Below are 22,512 nucleotides of genomic sequence, written 5' to 3' on the forward strand. Positions count from 1 at the left end.
CCCTGGGGTACTGTATACATTTAGATACAGCTATAAATGTTTTAGAAATACAGCTAAGAGCTCTACATGCTACATCAGAGAAAATGCAAACCTGTCTGGTATAGGGTAGCTGTGCTCGGAGAGCAACTATTTAAAATGACCATGGGGGGCTCCATACTTATCTTCACTCAACAACTCGTGTGTCAAATAAGATGTGTTTAAAAGTCATTCCAAAATTGCTAGCGCAACATGCATTCCCAAAATGTTGCTAAAAACACAGGGGAGGGGGGGTTGCCGATCAGTGGCAGGGGCCATGCTTTGCATACACAAAGCTGCAAGTTCCGCTGTAAGCATTTCCGACGAAATGATCAAGGATAGCAAGACTGTCTGAGAGGCCCTGGAGAGCTGCTGTCAGTTGGGCTTTCCACCAAATTGCACACAAAGTGAAATTTGAGACAAATGCGGAAGATCTTGTTCAGTCAAAAGATCTGAAGATGTTTCAAGGGAAGCTAAAATAATTCTGGCAGGTGGGATTTTATAGAGTAGGGAAATTAGTGCCCTATCTAGGCATGGTGCTTTGGCTCACTATAAAAAAGTCCTGTGCCATATGATGTCCAAGTGCCCCTATTTTCCAGGGACAGTCCCGGATTTACAGAAGCTGTCCCAGTTTTTTATTTGATCCCAGAATGTCCCTCTTTTCCTTAGGGTGTCCCTATTTTTGAAAGAGAAATGTTGGACAGCATGCTGTACAAATTCAAGATTAAAGAGATTTTGACATATAATTTATGCCAAGCCCCCCCCCCCCCCTACACATCCAGAAAGGAGACTTGAGGCATAGAATAGGTTAAAGGTTCTATTTCTTAAAATGTTAACGGAATGGAGGATATGCATTCCAAGCAAACAAGTCAACCCAATCAAACAAATTCAGATTTAACAGACAGGTGAGGACTTTGTCAAACTCTGACAGGTAAATCCTCACCTAGTCTGGACATGAGCTGCAGCCTTGCACTGTGGCTCCCCGGCTAAGGTCAGTGAATAAAAGACTCCCTCCTCATCAGAAAAACCTTGTGTATGGTCCCCGCAAGTGCATGCAGACTGTGCAGCATTCACCTGTGTGTGTACTCCAGGCCTCAAGGGACACTCCTCCAAGCCCTCCAGGCACAATGTAGCAGCTGGTCCCTGAAGGGTGTCCTTAGCCCAATACTGCCTCCATAAACCTAGGGTTTGCACCCAGCTTTCTTATCTACTCAGACTCAATGCCATACTGCCAAGCAAGCCATACCTCTCCCTGAATGCCAGTCAAATTTACTCAACAGTGTGAAGTGTGGGGGGGGGGGGGAGAGAGGCCCTAACAACAACAAAAATCCTACTCAGCTCTGGGTGATTAGCCTATAATGCCAGTATTGCATAAAGGGTACCAATGGGCAAACAGGAGGGGGTCTGAAGGAGGAGCTACCTTAAAAACCCCTTCCAGGCCACCTCCTATTTGCCCACTGATACCATGTGACCAAGCCCCTCTCCCCTCCCCATGGGAGTGGCAGGCCTTGCATTTCTTTCTTGAAGGGAAGGGTGGGAGCAAACATGCCTTGCAGAATTGCCAAACTGATGTTTACCAAAATATACATGCTTGAGAGACAATAAATCCCTAGTGTTATGATTCACAGCTGCAATATGGATTTTCATAAATATGTGGGATGGGATTCGCTTAAGAAACTCCATCAGGAGAAGCCCTGTGCAAGGACTTCTGCTTGAGACATGGGGTTCCACCATCCCTCAAAGAATGACTTGATGGGGCATCAGGAGAACCCACAGAACAATGGGGAGGAGGGGGAGATGGGATTGTTCCATCTGGCTAGTTGAAATACTTGCAAAGACAGAACGTTTGCAAGAGAGCAACACTGAATTCCACCTTTACTGATCAGTGGGGAGAGGGGTGCTTACATGTAAATTAGGTCTGGTTCATTCACACATTCAACTGTAGCATGTAGGTGTCATGTTCACTGAGAGATAGGTAAAAGTCCCAGGTTCACACACATTCTTTTCACTGAACCTTCACCAAATGTGAAGTCCCACTCATGTAAAGTACCGGTTTCCATTTCCCCAACCACAATGGACAGACAGCCTTAATTTGGTGTGCTTGTGTGTAGGGCTCTGTTTGTGCTGAAGGTTCTCCCCACGGTGGTGGAAGACACTCCAGTCCAAGGCTGGCAGGGGGTGGGCCAGTGTGTGTGTGAACCAGATCAAAAGTTGCCATTACGTTTCTCCTAAAGAAAAAGTCAAGACAAATTTTGTCATTCCAGCGTAATGGTGTGGAAGACCCATAGAAAACTTCCAGCTGCAATTCTGTCCTTGTCACTTTCAAATAATTGTCTAGTTCAGTGGTATAGATGTCTTCCTGACTTCTTTGTAAGAGAATAAGAACAGAAGGGAGCTGGAGAATAAATGACCAGAAAGAGACATGGTGTCTTTTTCTCCCCCCCCCCCACACCCTTTGTTGTTTTCTTTTTCTTTTTCTTTTTTGTTTCCAGAGAATAGAACCACATCAGGCCAAATGAAACCCTTGGCATCTGACTATGTGCTCATTTCCTCCCAGGACACAGAGCTGTTATATAAAGTGTGGTTTGCCATATTGAATGAGAATGGGTGGGAAACCTGGAAATTGTTTTTGTTTGTTTTGCATACTTCACAGCATGGAAGAGTTCTAAGACCTATCTATTAATACATTTCTTCCATTTTTTAAAAAGAGGTGTTGCTTTAACCACAGTGTTAATTAGAACCATAGAACTGTAAAGTTGGAAGGGACCCTGAATAGGCAGCTGTCCCATATGGGGATCGAACCTGCAGCCTAGGTGTTATCAACAGACTCTAACCAGCTGAGCTTATCTAGTCCATGCTTTGGCAAAGGGCCCTCTGCCAACTCTAGAGACCACTGCCTGGGTTCATCCTCCTCCTCCCTCCTGTTGTTGCCTCCCCTCTCCAGCAAGCACTGAAAGAAGGAGAAGTTGCTTTCAATCTCTCTTTGGGCAGCTGCACATAGTGAGCCCTAAGAAAGGCAAGCAAATGGGGGACGCAGCAAGAAAGCAAAAGACGGTAGATCCCACTTATGACATCTAGACCAAGTTCCTCCTAGACACTTGAGCAGTGGCGGAGGGAAGGGGGCAGGGGGAGGTCCGCGCCAGGTGCCATATCTAAGGGGGTGACAAGAAGGCACCCTGCCACGGGCTCACCGCCCGCCATCGCGCCACCTCCGCCATGTGAGAGGGAAACAGACCGGTGGCGCATGCGCACATGTCGTGTTTGCGGCTCATGCTATGTACTGCGCATGCGTCGCCAGGCAGTTTGCCCCACCCTCGACACCCCGCACCCGGTGCCGGTTACCCTTCCTTCACCCCTGCACTTGAGCAGACATTGATGGTGCTATAAACCAAATGGAAGCCTATTTTGGCATTAAGCCAAGGGTAGGCAACCTAAGGCCTGGGGTCTGGATGCAGCCCAATCGCCTTCTAAATCCGGCCCATGGACGGTCTGGCAATCAGCATGTTTTTACATGAGTAGAATGTGTCCTTTTATTTAAAATGCATCTCTGGGTTATTTGTGGGGCATAGGAATTCGTTCTCCCCCCCCCCAAATATATATATATGGTCTGAGGGACGGTGGACCAGTCCACAGCTGAAAAAGGTTGCTGACCCCTGCATTAAGGAGTATATTAATGACAATGTTGGTGGTAATATACAACCCTCTGTAGCAATTGGAACTCACAGGACCTGCAGGAGAGTTTTGCAGGCAGCACTTGTGCACAGAATTGCCCTCAGCTCCCAGGAAACAACAAATGCGTGCGTAACTTTTGCCTGTAAAATGTCAGGATTGTGCTGTTTTTGGAAAGTGTTACTGCACTGCTAGCTCTGCATTTCAAATGCTTCTTAACTGCATTTACAGAAAGTGTATTCTTGTTTTCTTTCAGTGCTCCAGGGAGTGGCCCTATGTTCAGATCCACAACAGTTACAGTCCGAGATAATTGTAACGAAATCCCTCCACGTGCCCTCATCGACTCTACTAAAAAGGAGCAAGAATTCAACTTTGCATTATTGCACAGCTCAAAGACGGCTGACAATGTTACATCTGTGGCTTCTTCCTCACCTGAAAATGCAAATAACAGCAAGCCAGACATTAACAAGCCTGGGGATCAAATGCAGGGGCTCCATGGACATAAAGTGGGGTTCTCTTTTGCATTTCCTAAGAAAGCAGCAGTCAAGCTGGAATCATCGGCCGCTGCCTTCTATGAATACAATGATGAAACTTCGTCTGAACATGGGCTTAGCAGAAGAAGCCGGTTTGTTCCTGGACCTTGCAACCTTCAGGTTTCACTGAATGAAGAAATGTCTCTGTGTTCTGAGGAGAAATCTAATTCTATTGTTCCACTGATGGAAAAACATGCTGATGAATCTCTCCAAGTACAGGAACCACCAGATGAACCACCCAGTGAAGGAAACATGATAAAGGACGTCATGGAATTAAGATCTCCTGCTTCTCATTTGAAAGAACCTGGGCTTGGCGATTCAGAGGGCTTTTCTGTTAATGTAGATTCAGCTGCCTCACCAGATGAAACATCATCCAAAGTTGCCCTTGGGAACAAAGCCCTCCCTGCAGAAAGTAATAGTGATGAGCCCAATGGAAATAAATGCACAGGTCTCCCTGTGAATGAAAACTGTTTATCACAGCAGGATATCCAGGAAAAAAATGATCAGAACCTGAGCAGCGATTCACCAGCCGCTGAAGTTGAAATTAAAAAATGTTCATCGGATGGACTGATGCCAGCAAATTCTGAGGGGGAAACAGTAGCTTTTCCTTGTAAACAAAATTCACAAAAGAGACCTTGTGAGCCATTTGTTCCTGTGCTTAACAAACATGGATCAACCATTCTTCAGTGGCCATCAGAAATGTTAATTTACACAAACACAGAGCCAGTCATTTCATACAGTTGTAATCCATTATGTTTTGACTTCAGGTCATCAAGATCGAACGAATGCCTCGAGAAAAATAAACCTCAATCAAACCATGATTTGAGTTTAGACTGTCCAGATAAATCTCTTTTAGCAAATGTTGATTGTGCATCTCACATTAACACACTTCCATACAATGATGAAAAATTAACTACGACAGATGCTTCAGTGGCAGAGGATTGTAGCCCCAATAAAAAACAAGGTGGCCTAAGCCTAGATACTTTGTGGATGATTGGAGAAAATGAAAAATGTCATAATTCCCCAAAATGTATACATGAAAGCTCATCAGAACAGCAAAACAAAGCCTGGATAAAAAGAACACATGAAAAGTGGTTTCACAAAAACAGGAAGAGGAAAAGAAGAAGAAAGCTATGCCACCACCATTATGAGGAGGAAATTACTGAGGCAGATATTAAAATTTCTCCCTTACTCGAACAGCAAAATAACTGTGCTGATGTTGATAAACATCCAAAACTTCATAATGCTCTGGAACAAGGCACTGGTGAAAATGGAATGGGAGATTCAGTTGTGGAACTCTTTCAGCAGACATCTGAAACTTTCCAGATTGATAACAGTGACTGTGGTGGAACATCCACACAGGTCCATGGAAACCAAAGTCTACATCCCACTTGCAACATAAAAGACAATAGGGAATTCTACATTAACTCTAACCAAGTGTGGAGAAGGAGTAAATCAATTTCTCACAGACAATCAAATAAACCAGGTTCAAGTTCTGGAAGATGCAACTCAGTTCATTCTGGAGCATTTTGTAGTTGGAGAATCAGAAGATGTAGCAGTAGCCCAGACCATAAACATTTAGACCCTTTTCCTGAAGAAAAATGTGTGAATCAATCACAGCCCACGAAGAGAGCCTATCATTCGCTCACAGAAGAGCCAGAGAGGTCCCATAGGAAACGGAGACATCATATGTATTCTTGTTCATCAGATGAAAGTTCAAATGCACTGACCTGTTCCTCAGAAGAGAATCTGAGGCAAACATGTAACTTAGCAGCACCTTGTAAACCTAAACGGAAACGAAGGAGAAAGAGAGCAAGAACTCAACATGCATTTAGAGAGAGGGCACCAAGAAGGAATGTCATTGTTGAGTCTCCTAAAAGGGTATGCACAATCAATAATTCCCTCAAACTATTTACTGAAGAAAACACAGAGCAAACGAAAACATCTTCCATCACAGATGATGCAAATGGTAATATGGAACAAACAATCCAGTCAGTAGAAAGTCAAACAGCTCCACAATCCGAACATTTACTTTCATTAGAAAATATCAAAGGTTCAAACTCTTCCAGTACAGAGAAAACTACCTCTCTGGAGGAATCTACATTTTCTTCTTCTTCTGTTACCGAACACAGTGTTCAGCCAATGGTGAAACCCCAAAACATGCTAGAAGAAGGAGAAAAACCTGAAAACCTGAGTGTTCCTGAAATGCAAGCTCCTAATAAAGTGCCCAGTCTTGAAAGAAACTTTGATCAGCCTCCTCCTAAAGCATATCTGTGTCATTATGAAGTGGCTGAGGCTATGCCCCAAGAGAAACTCAACCCATCAGTCAACGAGTGGCTACGGTATAACCCAGGTATATTTAATGCACCGCCCCCTTTGCCCTTTAAAGAAGCACATATGAACAGTCACACTTTTTTAACCACAGAGCAAATTCTTGCCCCCTTCACTTTGCCCGAACACACATTGCTTTTGCCTCCCGAAAGCCACGACAAGTTCAAAGATCTGCAATGCGAGGCCTACCACCAGATCTTCCAGCAAAACATGCTCGCCAGTAAGATGAAGCTGACCTTTCCTCCAGCTGCAGTCCAACCTTCCAATGCCCCTCTGCAGCCCTTGCCTTTGCAGCAGCCTCTGTGCTCTACCTCGGTCACCACAATCCACCACACGGTTTTGCAGCAGCATGCAGCCGCAGCCGCAGCAGCCGCAGCTGCTGCAGCAAGTACATTTAAGGTCCTTCAGCCTCACCAACAGTTTCTTTCCCAAGTCCCGGCTCTTTCACGGACACCTTTACCTCATCTGTCAGTCGGGCCAAGACTTTGCCCTGCAAGTCACACAGCCATCGTTGGCCCACCCCAACTGCCCCTCATTCCAGCTTCAGTTCTCCACCCAAGCCATTTGGCATTTCCCCCATTGCCCCACACACTGTTCCCCTCACTCCTGTCACCACATCCTGCAGTCATTCCTTTGCAGCCACTATTCTAGGCCTCATGAGGAGCAGTCAAACTAGAAGGACAAGTCTTCGATTGAAGATACATCAACACTCTTCATCAGAACCATGGACAGATCACTCTACCAATAGACTGAGCTTAAGAGGTTGCAAGAGCCTTCTGATATAGAAGAATTTGCTATTGGTTTAAAAATGCAAATATTTATATGTAAAGTGCAGATTCATAATAAAATTAAAGCACTGAATAGTCTAATATTAATACAAACCACATATGTATAGATATAATATATATATATGTATATGTATGTATGAAGATCATGTCTTAAAAATATACTAACATGTATATAAAATATATTTATAGTACTGTAAGTTATGTTGTAAAGTATGCTCCTGGGTTGTTTTTTTTAATTATATTTGTGTATTCACACCTAAGTAATGTTTAGACGAAGCTGATGCACTATGTTTTGTACAACATCCCTTATAACCATAAATATAGTGAGAACTCTCTCTTGCAATAATTTTCTTTGTTACAGATTTAACTATTTTTTTTTAAGAAAACAAAAATCACGCATTGTGGGCCTCCTAGATGGTTGCTTTCTGCCATTTAAATGGTAAACTCTTTTGTGTTTGGGTAACCAACTTTCCCATAGCCTTCTGTGATTTATTATCATGGCTCAGAGGCTAAAACCTAGAGGGGAACAATCTTACTGAGAGGATGACAAAGGGTAATAGATCTGATTGTATTAGCAGCTTGATGCTGCGGAGACAAATATTGCTCATTTGCAGAGTGTGCTGGCACTCTCTTTTTTAAAAAAAAACCCAAACATTCAGAGGGAAAGCAAGCACAAGGGACTGCTTCCACAACACGCTTCTAACAGCCAGCAGCTCCTGTGGTCTGCAGACCTCCTCTGAATTGCCTGGCTGTCTAAAACACACTGACAAAGCTCAGTCAGCCTGAGTAGAGATCAAGTAGCTCAGCAGAACCTGGGCCAAGGGAACTACTGGCGCTGCTGCTCATCTCAGCATCAGAAACAGTATCACTGACTACCACATGCACTGCCAGACATATTGATATATAACAGACATATTGATGGCTATGAGCATCAAAGGAGATGCTGCCAACAGGAAAATCTTAAGTATTTTCACTCCTTTCCCTTTCTGCAGGAGCATTATGACTTCCCTTGCCAACCAGGAACACAGAGTGGTTAAATTAACCATCCAATTATGGCGAGTCACTGGGTTACTCCATGTTATTCCAGAATGTTACAGTGGTGGGTGACCTGTACAGCCACAACACAACAAAGAGAGCTTTCATATTACTGAAAGCACAGGTCTTTTCAGCAACGCTAGTTCACACCTTGAGCTGCCAGTATCAACTGGACGGTAAACCAACGAAGCATCCCTTGGGCATATTAATATATTACACAGTGAATGCAAGAAGCTGGCAGTCCAAGCACCACCCAAAGGGCCAATGTTACAGATTGCACCATAGGTGCACACTCTAGAATTGATTACAATATTTTTTCCCAGTTGCACCACCATGGTGTGTGTGTTTGTGTGTGTGTGTGTGTGTGTGTGTGTGTGTGTGTTAAATCAATTGCCACTTTTGGTTCTTTGAGGATGAAAGAAATATTTTATGGCTGCCTTGCAACTGTTCAAGGCATATCTTTCTGACAGACTGGGCATAATCTAGCCAATAGCCAAGTCCTTTGTATCCTCCCAATCACAGCATTGGTGATGTTTTCAATCTAAGATAGTCACAAGGAAAGACCCAATCTTTGATCTGGGTTGTAGATCCAGCCAAGAGGAGTGTTCCTTCAATGGGAGTCTCCTGCATAATTATTGCTAACAGATGAACATTTGGGTACTGGGTCAGTATTAAAATCAGATTGTGGGACACAAACTATTAAAGTATTTCTTCAAATAGTGCAATACAGTGGTGCCTCAGGTTAAGTACTTAATTCATTCTGGAGGTCCGTTCTTAACCTGAAACTGTTCTTAACCTGAAGCACCGCTTTAGCTAATGGGGCCTGCACCGCCGGAGCACGATTTCTGTTCTCATCCTGAAGCAAAGGTCTTAACCCAAGGTAATATTTCTGGGTTAGCGGAGTCTGTAACCTGAAGCGTATGTAACCCGAGGTACCACTGTATTTAATAAATATCCTGAGTGGGACCAAGTATCTTTTAAAACGAAATGTCAGTATTTTTACCTATCGATTACAGTAGTTTAAATTTATCTATCTGACAGCACAATCCTTTACAAAAACAACTCCAAATGTGTGCAGTGGGGTTTAGGTAAGCAGGTAAAGGATTTCAATAAAAAAATAGCAGTTTTTGAACAGCCACACCATTTCAGAGAAAGGAACTGTTCTGATATGTAATTTCTGTACTCAATCAGTCCACATATGCAGACTTCTTAAGTATTTTCACTACAATTCATGCTGTCAACATCTAGCAAGGAATTTAATGTTTTTTTAAAGTTGCCATTTCTTTAAATCACCTGGGTCTACAGAATTAATTAATTTTCAGATTGCAATGATAAGCCTAAATTAGGCTATAGATTTTTGTTAAATTGCTTCCCATTCCCCAAACACCTATGCTGGAAAATGATTGAAAAGTTAATATGTTCCACCCAAATGAGAAATGTAGGCTTCCCCTTCCCAAGCCCCTGACCTTGGAAAAGAACAACATGACCAGGCCCCAAACGTTTGGGAGGCATATAATCTCTCAGGTAATATGAACTATAGATGGAAGATCTAAATAGGAGATTTGTTAGCATAATCATATTATCTTGAGATAGCTCAACAATGGGCACTGAATTTGTCACGAACTGTAACTGCTGCATCCTGCAAAGCAGTGAGCCTTCATGATTTATAACTAAAAACCCGAATGCTGCTGCAATTGCCCTAGAGATGGTATGCACAACTTGCCGCTTATTCAGCCAAATTTGCTCACCAGCATGCTTGAAAACACTATGGTTTTTAGAGTTCTCATAGGGGCAAGGGTGGTGCTTTGGGTTAAAGCACAGAGCCTAGGACTTGCCGATCAGAAGGTCAGCGGTTTGAATCCCTACGACGGGGTGAGCTCCCGTTGCTCGGTCCCTGCTCCTGCCAACCTAGCAGTTCAAAAGCACGTCAAAGTGCAAGTAGATAAATAGGTACCACTCTGGCGGGAAGGTAAACGGCGTTTCCGTGTGCTGCTCTGGTTCGCCAGAAGCGGCTTAGTCATGCTGGCCACATGACCCGGAAGCTGTACGCCGGCTCCCTCGGCCAATAAAGTGAGATGAGCGCCGCAACGCCAGAGTCACGACTGGACCTAATGGTCAGGGGTCCCTTTACCTTTACCTTTAATTCATTAAAAAATAAGGAACCATACTGGGCTGTCCAACATGGCTGTTAAGCTGCATTTCACTGAGTGTATCACCAGTTATGGGAGTAGAACCACTACAAAGGGCAACTCTGAGGCTGATATCATACAGTAAATGGCTCTGAGTGTGGAGGGTCAGACAATTATCTTCCAGACAAGGAAGATACATGACATATAGAGAGAGGTTAGCATATAGAGAGATAAGGCTAGCAGCACTTTCAGATGTGAATCAACTTTCACAAATGAACTAACAGAAGAGCATACTAGGCTATCGGCCTTGCCTCTTCCTCCATCACAACTGTCTCCTGCTGTTCCGGCAAAGCTACATTTTTCCTTCTTTTTATTTTTCACTGTGGGTCTTTCAATGTATCCATGAACCTTCCCAACCTTGAGACCTTCCAATGCTGCTGAACTACAACTCCCATCAGCCTCAGCCATCATGGGCAATAGTCATAGCAATGGGAGTTGTAGTCCAAAACATTTGAAGAACAGCAAGTTGAAAATATCGGGTAAACATTGCAGTGAGGCCTACTCACCTACACAACACACCATTCTTGTTACCTGGTATTGATTGTTTCAGGCAGTATGACTTCCCCTGCTTTGATAAAAGTTTGCATAAACTGCAATCAGCCCACTGCCTTGTACAAATCTGAAACCTAGTAAAGTACTGGACAATGGACAATGGAAAATCCTTTTCCAGTCAGCCATTTATCCATACCTGATGATTTAGTACTGTAATCTGTTGATATTAGTGTTTCCCAAGCATTTGATACATGGGCCCTTCTTTTCTGGATTAGAATTCAGAGGCACACCTTTTTACACACACACACACACACACACACACACACACACACAATCTGTCTAGAGCAGGCATGGCCAGACTTGGCCCTCCAGATGTTTTGGGACAACAATTCCCACCATCCCTGACCACTGGTCCTGTTAGCTAGGGATGATGGGAGTTGTAGTCCCAAAACATCTGGAGGGCCAAGTTTGGCCATGCCTGGTCTAGAGTGTTCAACATCCAGGAGAAATAGGAAGGCATTCTCATTGAAACTGCATTAAATCTTGGTTATATAGTCTAGTTAAACGCCTTACCCCTTTTCCTCGATCTGCTATGGTTTTCTAGGTACCTATGATTTTCTAGGTACTAGGGTACTGGGATCCCCTCACACCTGTCAGCTGTAGGGCAGCTATACCAGGGATTCCAGGGACACTTTTACTCTATTGGTAGAGATGGATGAGGTGGAGATGTCAGTGCTGCATGGACTTTCCAAATGTGAGAGTGGTGGATGCACCCAACATGGTGGCTTAGTTTTTTCAAGGCACATGTAATGCCCTTTTCATGGCTGACTAGTTTGTCCTGGCACACAACTTGGGAATCACTAGTTTAAACTATGTTAGTCACATTTAGGTCCTATTGAAACCAATGGGGCTTATGTTAGTTGTGATTAACTTGTCACATCCCCACGCCCCACCCAGTGGGACTGTAGTGTGACCGACTTAGTTTGGATTCAGCCCATTCATTTTATTTTCATTTCTGTATATTGTTTCAAGTATCTGTATATAAGGACAGTATCCAATGCACATGGTGTATGTTCCCCTATTGTATAGTTTTGTCATGTTATTTTAAGTCTTTTCTATTGAATTTAGAGACAATTTTTTATAAAGCAAACTAAAAAAAAGGTTGTGAATAAAATGTCATTAACTGTATAAAAAATAATGCAACTTGCTATACAATATGTATATATTAACATTTTGTAGAGCATCCTGGATTTATGTATACAGCAACTAGATGCTTAAATATTATTTTTCCTGATAGTTTTCAGTCTCCTTTTTTTGCTCTTGCTATATACTTTATAAAGATTTAATTCTCTCTCTCTCCTTTGTCGGCTAGCGACACCTTTCAAGTTTCTTAGGATTTATATTTGCAAATATGAACTAGGGCTTTTTTTGTACTTTCAATTGTAAAAAATAAATTGTATCTGCTGTACGAATGATACGACTTCTTGTTCAGGATGTTATATTCAGTCTTCACTGCTGAGGTTTCAAATTTATTTTCTACTCAGTTTCTAAATGATAGATCATAACTATAATCCATTGGAGGGGAAACCAGACCACAGACACAGCTTTTAAATCTTTGTCTGCTATTAAAGACTTCCAACATGCCTGCACAGCTCATTGGTTCCATGCCTAGCTCCAGGGAAGTTTTGCCTTCTGCATTTCAGAGTCTTCTGCATCAGTTTGCTATAATACAAATCTTACTAGAAAACTACTGAAGCCAAACTTGCAGATAAGACTTTATGAACATTTCAAGCTGCTTTGTAATGAGTCCAATCGTTGGTCTATCTATCTCAGTTTGGTGGACAGTAATTTTGTCAGATCTCAAATGAAAAAATGCTTTCCAAGTCCTTAGATCCTTAAACTATAGGTTCCAAGGATTCATAGGACTTTGTGCACACAAAGAACATTCTCTGCCACCATGCTACGACCTCCAAGACCCATTTTTCATTACTAAGTTATAGTTGCACTTATTATGTGCATCTCTGCACTTTCCCCATAAGCAAAAATCTCTTTTTTATTTTATAACTTTCTAAAATGGATCCCAAGGTGATTATAATCATAGCAACAATAAAAACAAAATATAATCCATCACAATACAATCAACACTAAAAGGCATCAGCTAAAAAGGAAAAAAAAGACCAGACACCAATATAATCCCTGCAAAATGCCTGGGCAAAATGAATAATCGGAAACTAATACCCCAAAATATTGTAATGCCAACACCAGCCAAGCCTCCTTAGGGATTAAAATGTCATGGTGCCACCATAAAAAATGTCCTCTCCTTTGAGCAAGGGTAACATTCTTCTGCAGACAATAGGACTTGGGAAATTCCTCAGTTGAAACTGTAATACCCAGGCAGGGCCTAATACTCTACTCAATATTCACACATATTTTGATGCTACTAGTAAGGAGAATTGGTTCACATAATTCTTCCCCTCACTTCACATTACCAACACAAGGTCCACTTTCTCCTCACATGTGCCTGTGATTCACTTGATGACTTCATCACCAAGTGAGGAATGAGCCATCACAGATAAAACACCATCAATACAATTTGTTTACCACTTCACACCAATAAAATGCTTTTCAAAGGCATCAGTCCACACATCAAATGAGAGGTACATGCATGTCTAAAAAGAACCAAGGGTAAACATAGCATGCAGACCAAGTAATGAAATATATGGCCATGATCATGGAGCTGAGAAAAATACCCATGCAATTATGGGATCTCCTGCCAGTTTTTATCCAATCCACATGTTTCAGAAGAATATTCATAGGTATTTTTATGTTTGCATATTGCTCTTTTATATCACATTTTCCCCATCTGTAACTGCATTTTCTCTTAGCATGTCCACCAATCTACCTGTGTCAACAGCAGACAGGATAATGACAAGGAAATTGTATATCATTTGCATGAAACAAAGTCTGCTTTTCTATCTGGAGAAGTGATTTAGTAGAACTATATATCAGTGCACAAAATAAGAATTTCAGCCTTTCAGTCATTGCATGAAATTAGACCATGCTATCTTCTTTTGTGCAACTGATTTGCCCCCACTTACTCCCACCCCATGCCAAAAGAGCATTTTAATTTAGTCTCACAACTCGACATCAGCCTTTAGGGTGTGCAGTAAAGGTTTGAAATTTAGGTCTAAGCACTATTGCAACTTGCAAACGCTTATTTGTAAACATTTGAGCCATTTTGAAATGAGTATTGGATAAAGAAATGTAATAGTCTCAGCCCCAGGAAGTATGCCTAATGGCCAAGGATGGTGGGAGTTGTAATTCAGCAACAACTGGAAGGCCAGAGGTTCCCCACACTTGACCTAGAGCAAGTTTTTAGGTAAATTTGGGTGGTCTGGCTGTGGTGTGTTGAAATTTTGGTGGATTTTCTAATAACTCTTTCTCCCACCTCTAACTAAGATGTGTGAATAGCTGAAAAAGCAGCATAGGTGCCCCTCCATCTAATTTTATTGTACTGTATTAATATATTAGGTGGAAACCTTCAAATATACTCAGAAGTAAGTCCAACTGAATTCCACGAGGCTTACTCCTAGGGAAGTGGTGTCAGGATTGCAGTTGACCTGACAAAACGATCAGATCGTGATGCTCTTCAGGACACAGAGAGGTACTGATGAAATTGTTGTAGCCATCCTGAGCCCACAGCATAGGGCGGGGGTAGGCAACCTAAGGTCCGCGGGCCGGATGCGGCCCAATCGCCTTCTCAGTCCGGCCCGCGGACAGTCCGGGAATCAGTTTGTTGAGTACATGAGTAGAATGTGTCCTTTTATTTAAAATGCATCTCTGGGTTATTTGTGGGGCCTGCTTGGTGTTTTTACATGAGTAGAATGTGTGCTTTTATTTAAAATGCATCTCTGGGTTATTTGTGGGGCATAGGAATTCATTCATTTCCCCCCCAAAAAATAGTCCGGCCCCCCACATGGTCTGAGAGATGGTGGACCGGCCCACGGCTGAAAAAGGTTGCTGACCCCTGGTATAGGGTACGATATAAATATAAATAAATAAATGAGGATGGGAAAATTCACAAAGGTATTGAATTCCCCCCCAACCACCTGCCTTTCTGTAAGCAGCAACTCTGTGGTGACAGAGAAGAAAGGATTCCCTGACACAATGCGGTGTGACACTCACATTAATAGCATCAGCCTTCAGATATCTCAGGCACCAGAAAGATTAATTACCCACAAAGATTTGAGAAACAAACACCTACTGGAATATTTTCTTCTTCGCAGCAAGTCAAAGCTGCCCGTCCTTGCTTCATTAAAAGGCATACGGAACTTGTACTTGGGGAATCTAAACATTTTTAAAATTCTCTTGCTGCGATGCCACACTGTGAGGTGCTGTATCAACGTACATTTCCCCATCATTTTTCATTATCAGGCGGAGTTATGAAGCTTAACGCACATGATGGATTTGATATGACAGATGCGTCATCAGGACCACCTGAACACAGCTTCTCAAAAACTAGAAGCCTGCTTCGTATTTTTATTTTGAAGCTCACTTTTTTTAAAAAAAAATCTTCTTAAAATGAAGATTAAAAAACATCTTCTGAGCTATTGATGCTCAACCTATTAGATTGCTGGTACTGGTAAGTTGAAAGCATGAAACTTAATCTGAGCTAAGGCTCACCGGGACATATTCCTAAAATGTATTTTTCAATGTCACATCCCCAGAACCTATTTTTCAATGCCAAGATTCAGCCCTCAAACATGTCAAGTAATATTAAAGAGCCTTGAACAGGTAGGGAGAGAGTTTTCATCAACACTGAGTAATCACAATCAGCCGCACATGTGCAATGAGGAGAGAGATGTCCGAGTGCAATTTCCAGGCTAGTTTGAGGCTCAGGACCCATTATTATTATTATTATTATTATTATTTATTATTATTATTAAAAAATAAGCCAGGTGAAAAATGCACACACCACAGCCCAATAGCCTTAGCCCTTTTTGCATCTTTTAAAACTGTGCAGGCTCAATGTGTGGAGAGAGAAGGGGAATTCTACCCAATGAGAATTGAATCAAATGTCTAAAGACTGGAAATCGTTTATTGAATATATGGGAAATAATTGTGTACAACTGAAAATGCTAGCAGCATTAAGATAAATTCAACAGTGTAAATAAGTTTTGGTGGATGCAATAATGAAATACTGAATGGTATAGTTTTTGTAAAATATGCAGGGATTTATGATATGTAAAATGAACCATGGAAAAAGAAGAAGGGAAGTCATAGATATCTTAAGGAGTAGAATGAGTATTTTAAATTGTAAAACTGTGTGTGTGTGTATGAGAGAGAGAACTGAATAAAATTTCTCCCACATTCCTATCTGAAGGTCTGAACAGGTGGCAATGCTAAGCCAATCATTTCAGCTGAGGTTTTCTCATGACATCAGGTTTGGCACAGTGCTAGAATAAAGCAAGCCTAATGCTATGTGCCTGTTGTCTTTGTCCATGGAGTTTTCTTGGCAGGGATACTGGAGTGGCTTGCCGGTTCCTACTCCAGGTGGATCACGTTTGGTCAAAACTCTCCACTATGACCTGTCCATCTTGGGTGGCCCTGCACGGCATAGCTCAGAGCTTCTCTGAGTTATTCAAGCCCCTTCGCCACGCTATGGTTTTCCCAGTAGTGATGTATGGAAGTGAGAGCTGGACCATAAAGAAGGCTGATCGCCGAAGAATTGATGCTTTTGAATTATGGTGCTGGAGGAGACTCTTGAGAGTCCCATGGACTGCAAGAAGATCAAACCTCTCCATTCTTTAGGAAATCAGCCCTGAGTGCTCACTGGAAGGACAGATCGTGAAGCTGAGGCTCCAATACTTTGGCCACCTGATGAGAAGAGAAGACTCCCTGGAAAAGACCCTGATGTTGGGAAAGATGGAGGGCACAAGGAGAAGGGGATGACAGAGGACGAGATGGTTGGACAGTGTTCTCAAAGCTACAAACATGAGTCTGACCAAACTGCAGGAGGCAGTGGAAGACAGGAGTGCCTGGCGTGCTCTGGTCCATGGGGTCACGAAGAGTCGGACACGACTAAACGACTAAACAACAATAATGCTATGTGTCTGGTTGTGTGAACCATCTCTATGAACTGAGGATATTTTCCAATCTTTGGGACAATGCATGGAGGTCAGGGATGCAGGTGAACAGAATCACCCTCCACTGAGCCTACCTCTTTTTTCTTTTCTTTTTTGAGTGTGTGATAATTGTTCTGTTACACGATGCAATTTATGGCTGAAATACCTACTGTTTTTGAAGTTAATTCAGTCAGACTTTTTTCAGAGTACAGTACTTAAGAAGGGGTTACTTATTTAAGAGCATAGGGAGAGTCCTGATGGATGTGGCCAATGGTCTGTCCAGACCAGCATCCAATTTCTCATACTGGCCAACCAGCTGACTATAGGGAACCCACAAGCAAGTCACAATTGTAACAGCTCTCTTCCATCTTTTTCCCAGAAGCTGGTAGTCAGTAGCGTACTGCCTCTAAACTAGAGAAAGCTGAAATAAACTGAAATAAAAAATAATCATGGTGTGTTCCCAAACCAGCAATCATGTCTAAAAAACCTTATATCAGCAGCTGCTACTGGTACAAAAAAAAGTCCATGGTCTTGCAAACCAATAATAATGTGCTGCGGCTTGTGGGTTGTAACCAATGTTAGTTCTACCCAAAGTAGAACTTTGAAATGAATGGACATGGATTAGTTCTCTTAATTTCAATGGGTCTACTCTGAAGAAAACTTAGTTTGGCATGACCTTGTCTCCATTCAGGCCTTGGGTTTATTGCGTAGTTTAAATGCTACCGCTTCTGTCTCACTTTCTACAATTCCTTTTATACTGCAGTACCTGTTGCACTATGGAACTGTGCCTTTTTAATCAATAGACCACCATGTCGTGTTAAATTTTAAATGGTGGGAAAGAGCTCCAAATTTCATTGTATGAGCAGCAGCAGCATGAAAACCATGGGGAAATTACAATGCAAAACTCCTGTGATTTGCTGACTCAACAGGTTACAAATGGATTTCTTTTTCAAGGGGGAGATTAAGATGTAAGAGAGCGCTAACTTTTGCTAGATTCCACTAGATTTCTAGAAGCTGCTTTTATGTCATGTGCAAGATCACATGAATTGCAAAAAGATAACAGGTGAGGAAACGTCAGGAAGAAAGACAGAATAAAGTACTGTGTGCATTCAGCCCTTGTTTCACAATGAAAACTTGGGAGGGTCAAAATACAAGATTAGGATTCCTCACACAAACATCACCCGACTTAGTTGTGTCTATCTGTTAAATGTGCAGAGGGTAGTAGGACCTTTTAAATATATTGTTGGGTGAAGTTTTTATTTAATTCTGTTTATTGCTGGTTTTATCTGATTTTAATGTCTTTGTTATTTTTATTTTTTATTGTGTTAGCAGAAACGAAAGATGATGGTGGTGGTGGTGATGATGATCTTTTTTTCCTGGCTGTCAACAAACTTATAAAGACAAGACAATGGATGCTTGAGGTGGTCTTGAAACATACATTCACACAAAGGGGATGGAGTAAAGCCGCCTTGTTTGTAAGCTGAACTGAATTTCCATCTAGTCTTCTAGCCCAGAAGCGTGCTTGGCAGAAGTGGTACAAACTTTTTGTAGCGAGGAAAGCATAAGCTTGCCCAGGAAAGAGATCTATACTGATACCTTTCTGAATGAAGGCATCTTCTAGTTTGCAAGCAGAGTTTTAGCAAAATGGAAAATATAATTTTCACATTAAAATTGCAACGAAGCAAGGTTGAACATTCATTTCCCCCAGTATACCTTACTTTTCACTATATCTAAGTCACCACATGGCAATACTGCTAAACAGAAAATTAATGTCACACATGAAATAATCCAATATGGGGCTAGTTCTATGAGATTCATTTTTTAAAGAAATAATAATAATATTTTAGCTAAATATCAGTTGGCCCATGCAAAAAAATATTTGCCTACAATATTTTAAAACTTGGTACATCTAGGATAGTTCTAGTATAAAACTGATTGGTATAGTTAAAGCTATGGTTTTCCCAGTAGTGATGTATGGAAGTGAGAGCTGGACCATAAAGAAGGCTGATCGCCAAAGAATTGATGCTTTTGAATTATGGTGCTGGAGGAGACTCTTGAGAGTCCCATGGACTGCAAGAAGTTCAAACCTATCCATTCTTAAGGAAATCAGCCCTGAGTGCTCACTGGAAGGACAGATCCTGAAGCTGAAGTTCCAATACTTTGGCCACCTCATGAGAAGAGAAGACTCCCTGGAAAAGACCCTGATGTTGGGAAAGATTGAGGGCACAAGGAGAAGGGGACGACAGAGGACAAGATGGTTGGACAGTGTTCTCGAAGCTACCAGCATGAGTTTGACCAAACTGCGGGAGGCAGTGGAAGACAGAAGTGCCTGGCGTGCTCTGGTCCATGGGGTCACGAAGAGTCAGACACGACTAAACGACAACATATTATAATAAGGAATAAAGAGTGAAATGTATGGTAAAATGGGGCATCATTTAGAGCATGGATGGTGGGGGCTGTGGCCCTTCATATGTTGTTGGGCTACTACTCCCATCATCCCTGATTATTGTCTATGCTGGCTGGAGGTGATGAGAGTTGGAGCAAAGTAAAGTGTAGAAATATAGTCTGTTAGTCCTTTGAAATATTCCCTTCTAAGTTGTGTCCAAAGTTTCCTACTACACTTAGCATAGAAAGAGACCACACATTTGGTAAATTAAAAAGGGTTTACTTACAAACCAAGGGTCAGATTCATGTGCTTTTCCATATAGCAGTAAGAAAACACAGGCGGTAAAATTTTGGTTCCAAAGTGGTTAGAGTTTCTAAATTATTTGTATAGAAACACAAAGATGGCTTGCTTTAGCCATGTGGTCAAAGCCTGGAGCAGCTTAGGCCTCCTTACCGGTAGAGTTCACATGGTGGAAAGTGGGAGAACAAAGACTTGATAACCCTTCCTCCCAAGGAACCTCCCATGGTTATGGGGAGTGACCTAGCTACTCCTGGCAGTATAGCTTACTCTATAGTTTTAACTCATTCATGCATTAATTATACTTAAGTATGTTGGTTTTATGAGGCTGCTTATCCCATAGACAAAACCCCAAGGCCTTTCTTCTCCAGTCTACTCCCCAAGGGTATTGTCCTGTCATCCATACGATAGGGAGTGTGAATCTGTCAATTTCAGTTTCACCCAGGTTTCTCCCCACTTCCCATCAATTGTACATCATCGCATGAGTTTGCAATTCTTTTTAAAGGCCTCATAAAACTTCATTGGCATTTTACTCCAATTTTTTTCCAGCGTACACATTTGTATGCAGTTTTGCCCAACACACACATTTTTGCCAACAGCATTTTTGCACAACCTTCTGTAATATAATGTGTTTTTGTGCATTAAATATCACTAATACATGCATTTGTACACAAACTGCACCAGAGCACATGCATTTTTGTACATACTCCTTGGCTGGAGAACTGCACTTTTTCAATTTGTGTACTGTTTCAGAAAGTGTGAATTTGGTACAATTGCCTAAAATGCAAATGGAATCAAATTTTTCTTCCATCTGTACATGCAGATAAACTGAGATAGAAGTGAGATTGAAGACAGGGGGAAAGCCAAAGTCTGTGATGCTGGTCATATTCAGCTCAACATATAGCTCCTATTTTTATTTTATTTTTTCTAGTTGCTTATCAGGACTCTAACACTAATCCATGACAGTAGATTGAAAAGAGACAAATGACAACAACTTGCAGTTTACAAATGGAACAAACAAAGAACTTGGCTTAAATGCAAAGTAGGGGACAATGGATCCTTGTATAAGCTGGGTTTTGCATGATATAACATTATTCAACTCTAGTTGAAGGAATAAAACACTCAAATAAAACCAGCTAAACAATATGATTTTATAACTGTGCTATGTGGTTGTTAAACCACCCATATTATTCCACAAATCATACTCATGGCCTATTAAAATGGCTGTTTCCCCACAATGGCTTGAAAAATCACTAGACATTAGACAACTGTAAAAATAGATCTAGCTATAATTTTATTTAAATAGGTACAGGCGTTGCCATTATAAAATAATTATAGACCTTTTGTTAATACCTCTTCAGTCTGCCATTGTGAATAATAAGTGAAATACAGGTGGATGGCATAGCTTAACTTACACAGTTATTAGGATCTGATCCTTTCATTTAGGAGTAGCCTAGACTGTAGAGAGGCATCTAATCAGTCAGAAAGAAAGTTAGAGATCTATAGAAATGGAATGAGACTCCATTAGTACTACTTGAGATTATAATTTACCACTGACTTAAATTTCTGCACATGGCTCAATTGTATCAAAAAGCGACAGAATAGAGTTTTGCATCAAAACTCCCCATTATCAAATCAGGACCTGTGCTGTGCCAAAAACCAAAATACGGTAGACCCTAGTCAAATCCAACAGCATCCAGCCTGTTTTTGTTTTTCTCTTTCACAAGTTTGCTCTGAGTGGGAGATACACAGTCTCTAAGGTAGCCCCGTAGTCAAGGCCTCAGGCAGAATCAAAACAGGAAAGAGGCTGATGGATTCGCAGCAAAAATAAAATCTGTGTGTGTGTGTGTGTGTGTGTGTGAGAGAGAGAGAGAGAGAGAGAGAGAGAGAGAGAGATATTACAATGTAGCCATTAAGAGAATTATTACTTTTATTGACTATTTTACAGTTGACTTCAACTTACAGTTGACTTGCGCTATCAAAAAGAATGGGGTCATAGATTTTCAAAAGTCTTTTGTTTCTCCAAATAATTTAAGATATAGCTCAGTTACGCTGGCAGTTCCATTCAAAATCTGAGTTCAACATCTAGAATTCCAAGTTGTGTTCTTGTGGTCCCATTAGATTGCCTTATTGATTGGCCTTCCATTGATTTACAGGCTGCTCTGCCTGGAGCCATGATAACACCGAGTTTGTCTTTCAGCCTTACATTCCATTTCAGCATACTCTATTCATGCTCAGTGTTCTGCATCTTTAACTAGCTGTGTTCTTTTAAGTTGGGTTTTCCGAGCAGAAAACCCCAGCCCTTCTTTACAGAGACGCGACATTAACATGGATTTACAAAAGGTACATTGACAGACATTGTGTAGAATTAACTAACTCAGCATTAACAGGAAATTAACATCTGTTTCTTCTGTTCCCCGTGCTTCAGTTAATGTGAGGCATGCCATGACCCATCCATTCCATGACTGGCAGAACTAGACGGTTCACTTTCAGTTGCCGCTTCATGGCTAGCTGCCAAAAGTTGATTCTGCCACCTCTGTTCCCTTCCAGAATTCCCTAGGAATTCTGCATGGTGTGGGAGCTTCTTTATAGTGATCCTAGTGCTAGTGTGATGCCAGACTGAGGAGATGGCTTATCCCCCCCAGCATCTCT

The 22,512-nt window shown here is 41.7% G+C and overlaps 1 protein-coding gene across 2 annotated transcripts in view; it reads left to right on the forward strand.

The window, feature by feature from the left end:
* Window positions 1-22,512, forward strand: part of ZNF804A (zinc finger protein 804A) — a 241,392-nt gene that overhangs the window by 192,069 nt on the left and 26,811 nt on the right. Inside the window, exon 4 of one of the 2 annotated variants that reach the window (XR_014551342.1) lies at window positions 3,941-8,875. Coding sequence is in view for 1 of the 2 variants with exons in the window: in XM_083626623.1 (XP_083482749.1) it covers window positions 3,941-7,199 (3,259 nt within the window). In the remaining variant the exon portion in view is untranslated. Of the gene's footprint in view, window positions 1-3,940; window positions 10,045-22,512 lie in introns of those variants that run through there. The other variant, XM_083626623.1, reaches the window with a different exon arrangement.

The sequence above is a fragment of the Podarcis filfolensis genome, assembly GCF_964270895.1.
Source record: "Podarcis filfolensis genome assembly, chromosome: 1".
In the NCBI taxonomy this organism is placed as follows: domain Eukaryota; kingdom Metazoa; phylum Chordata; class Lepidosauria; order Squamata; family Lacertidae; genus Podarcis; species Podarcis filfolensis.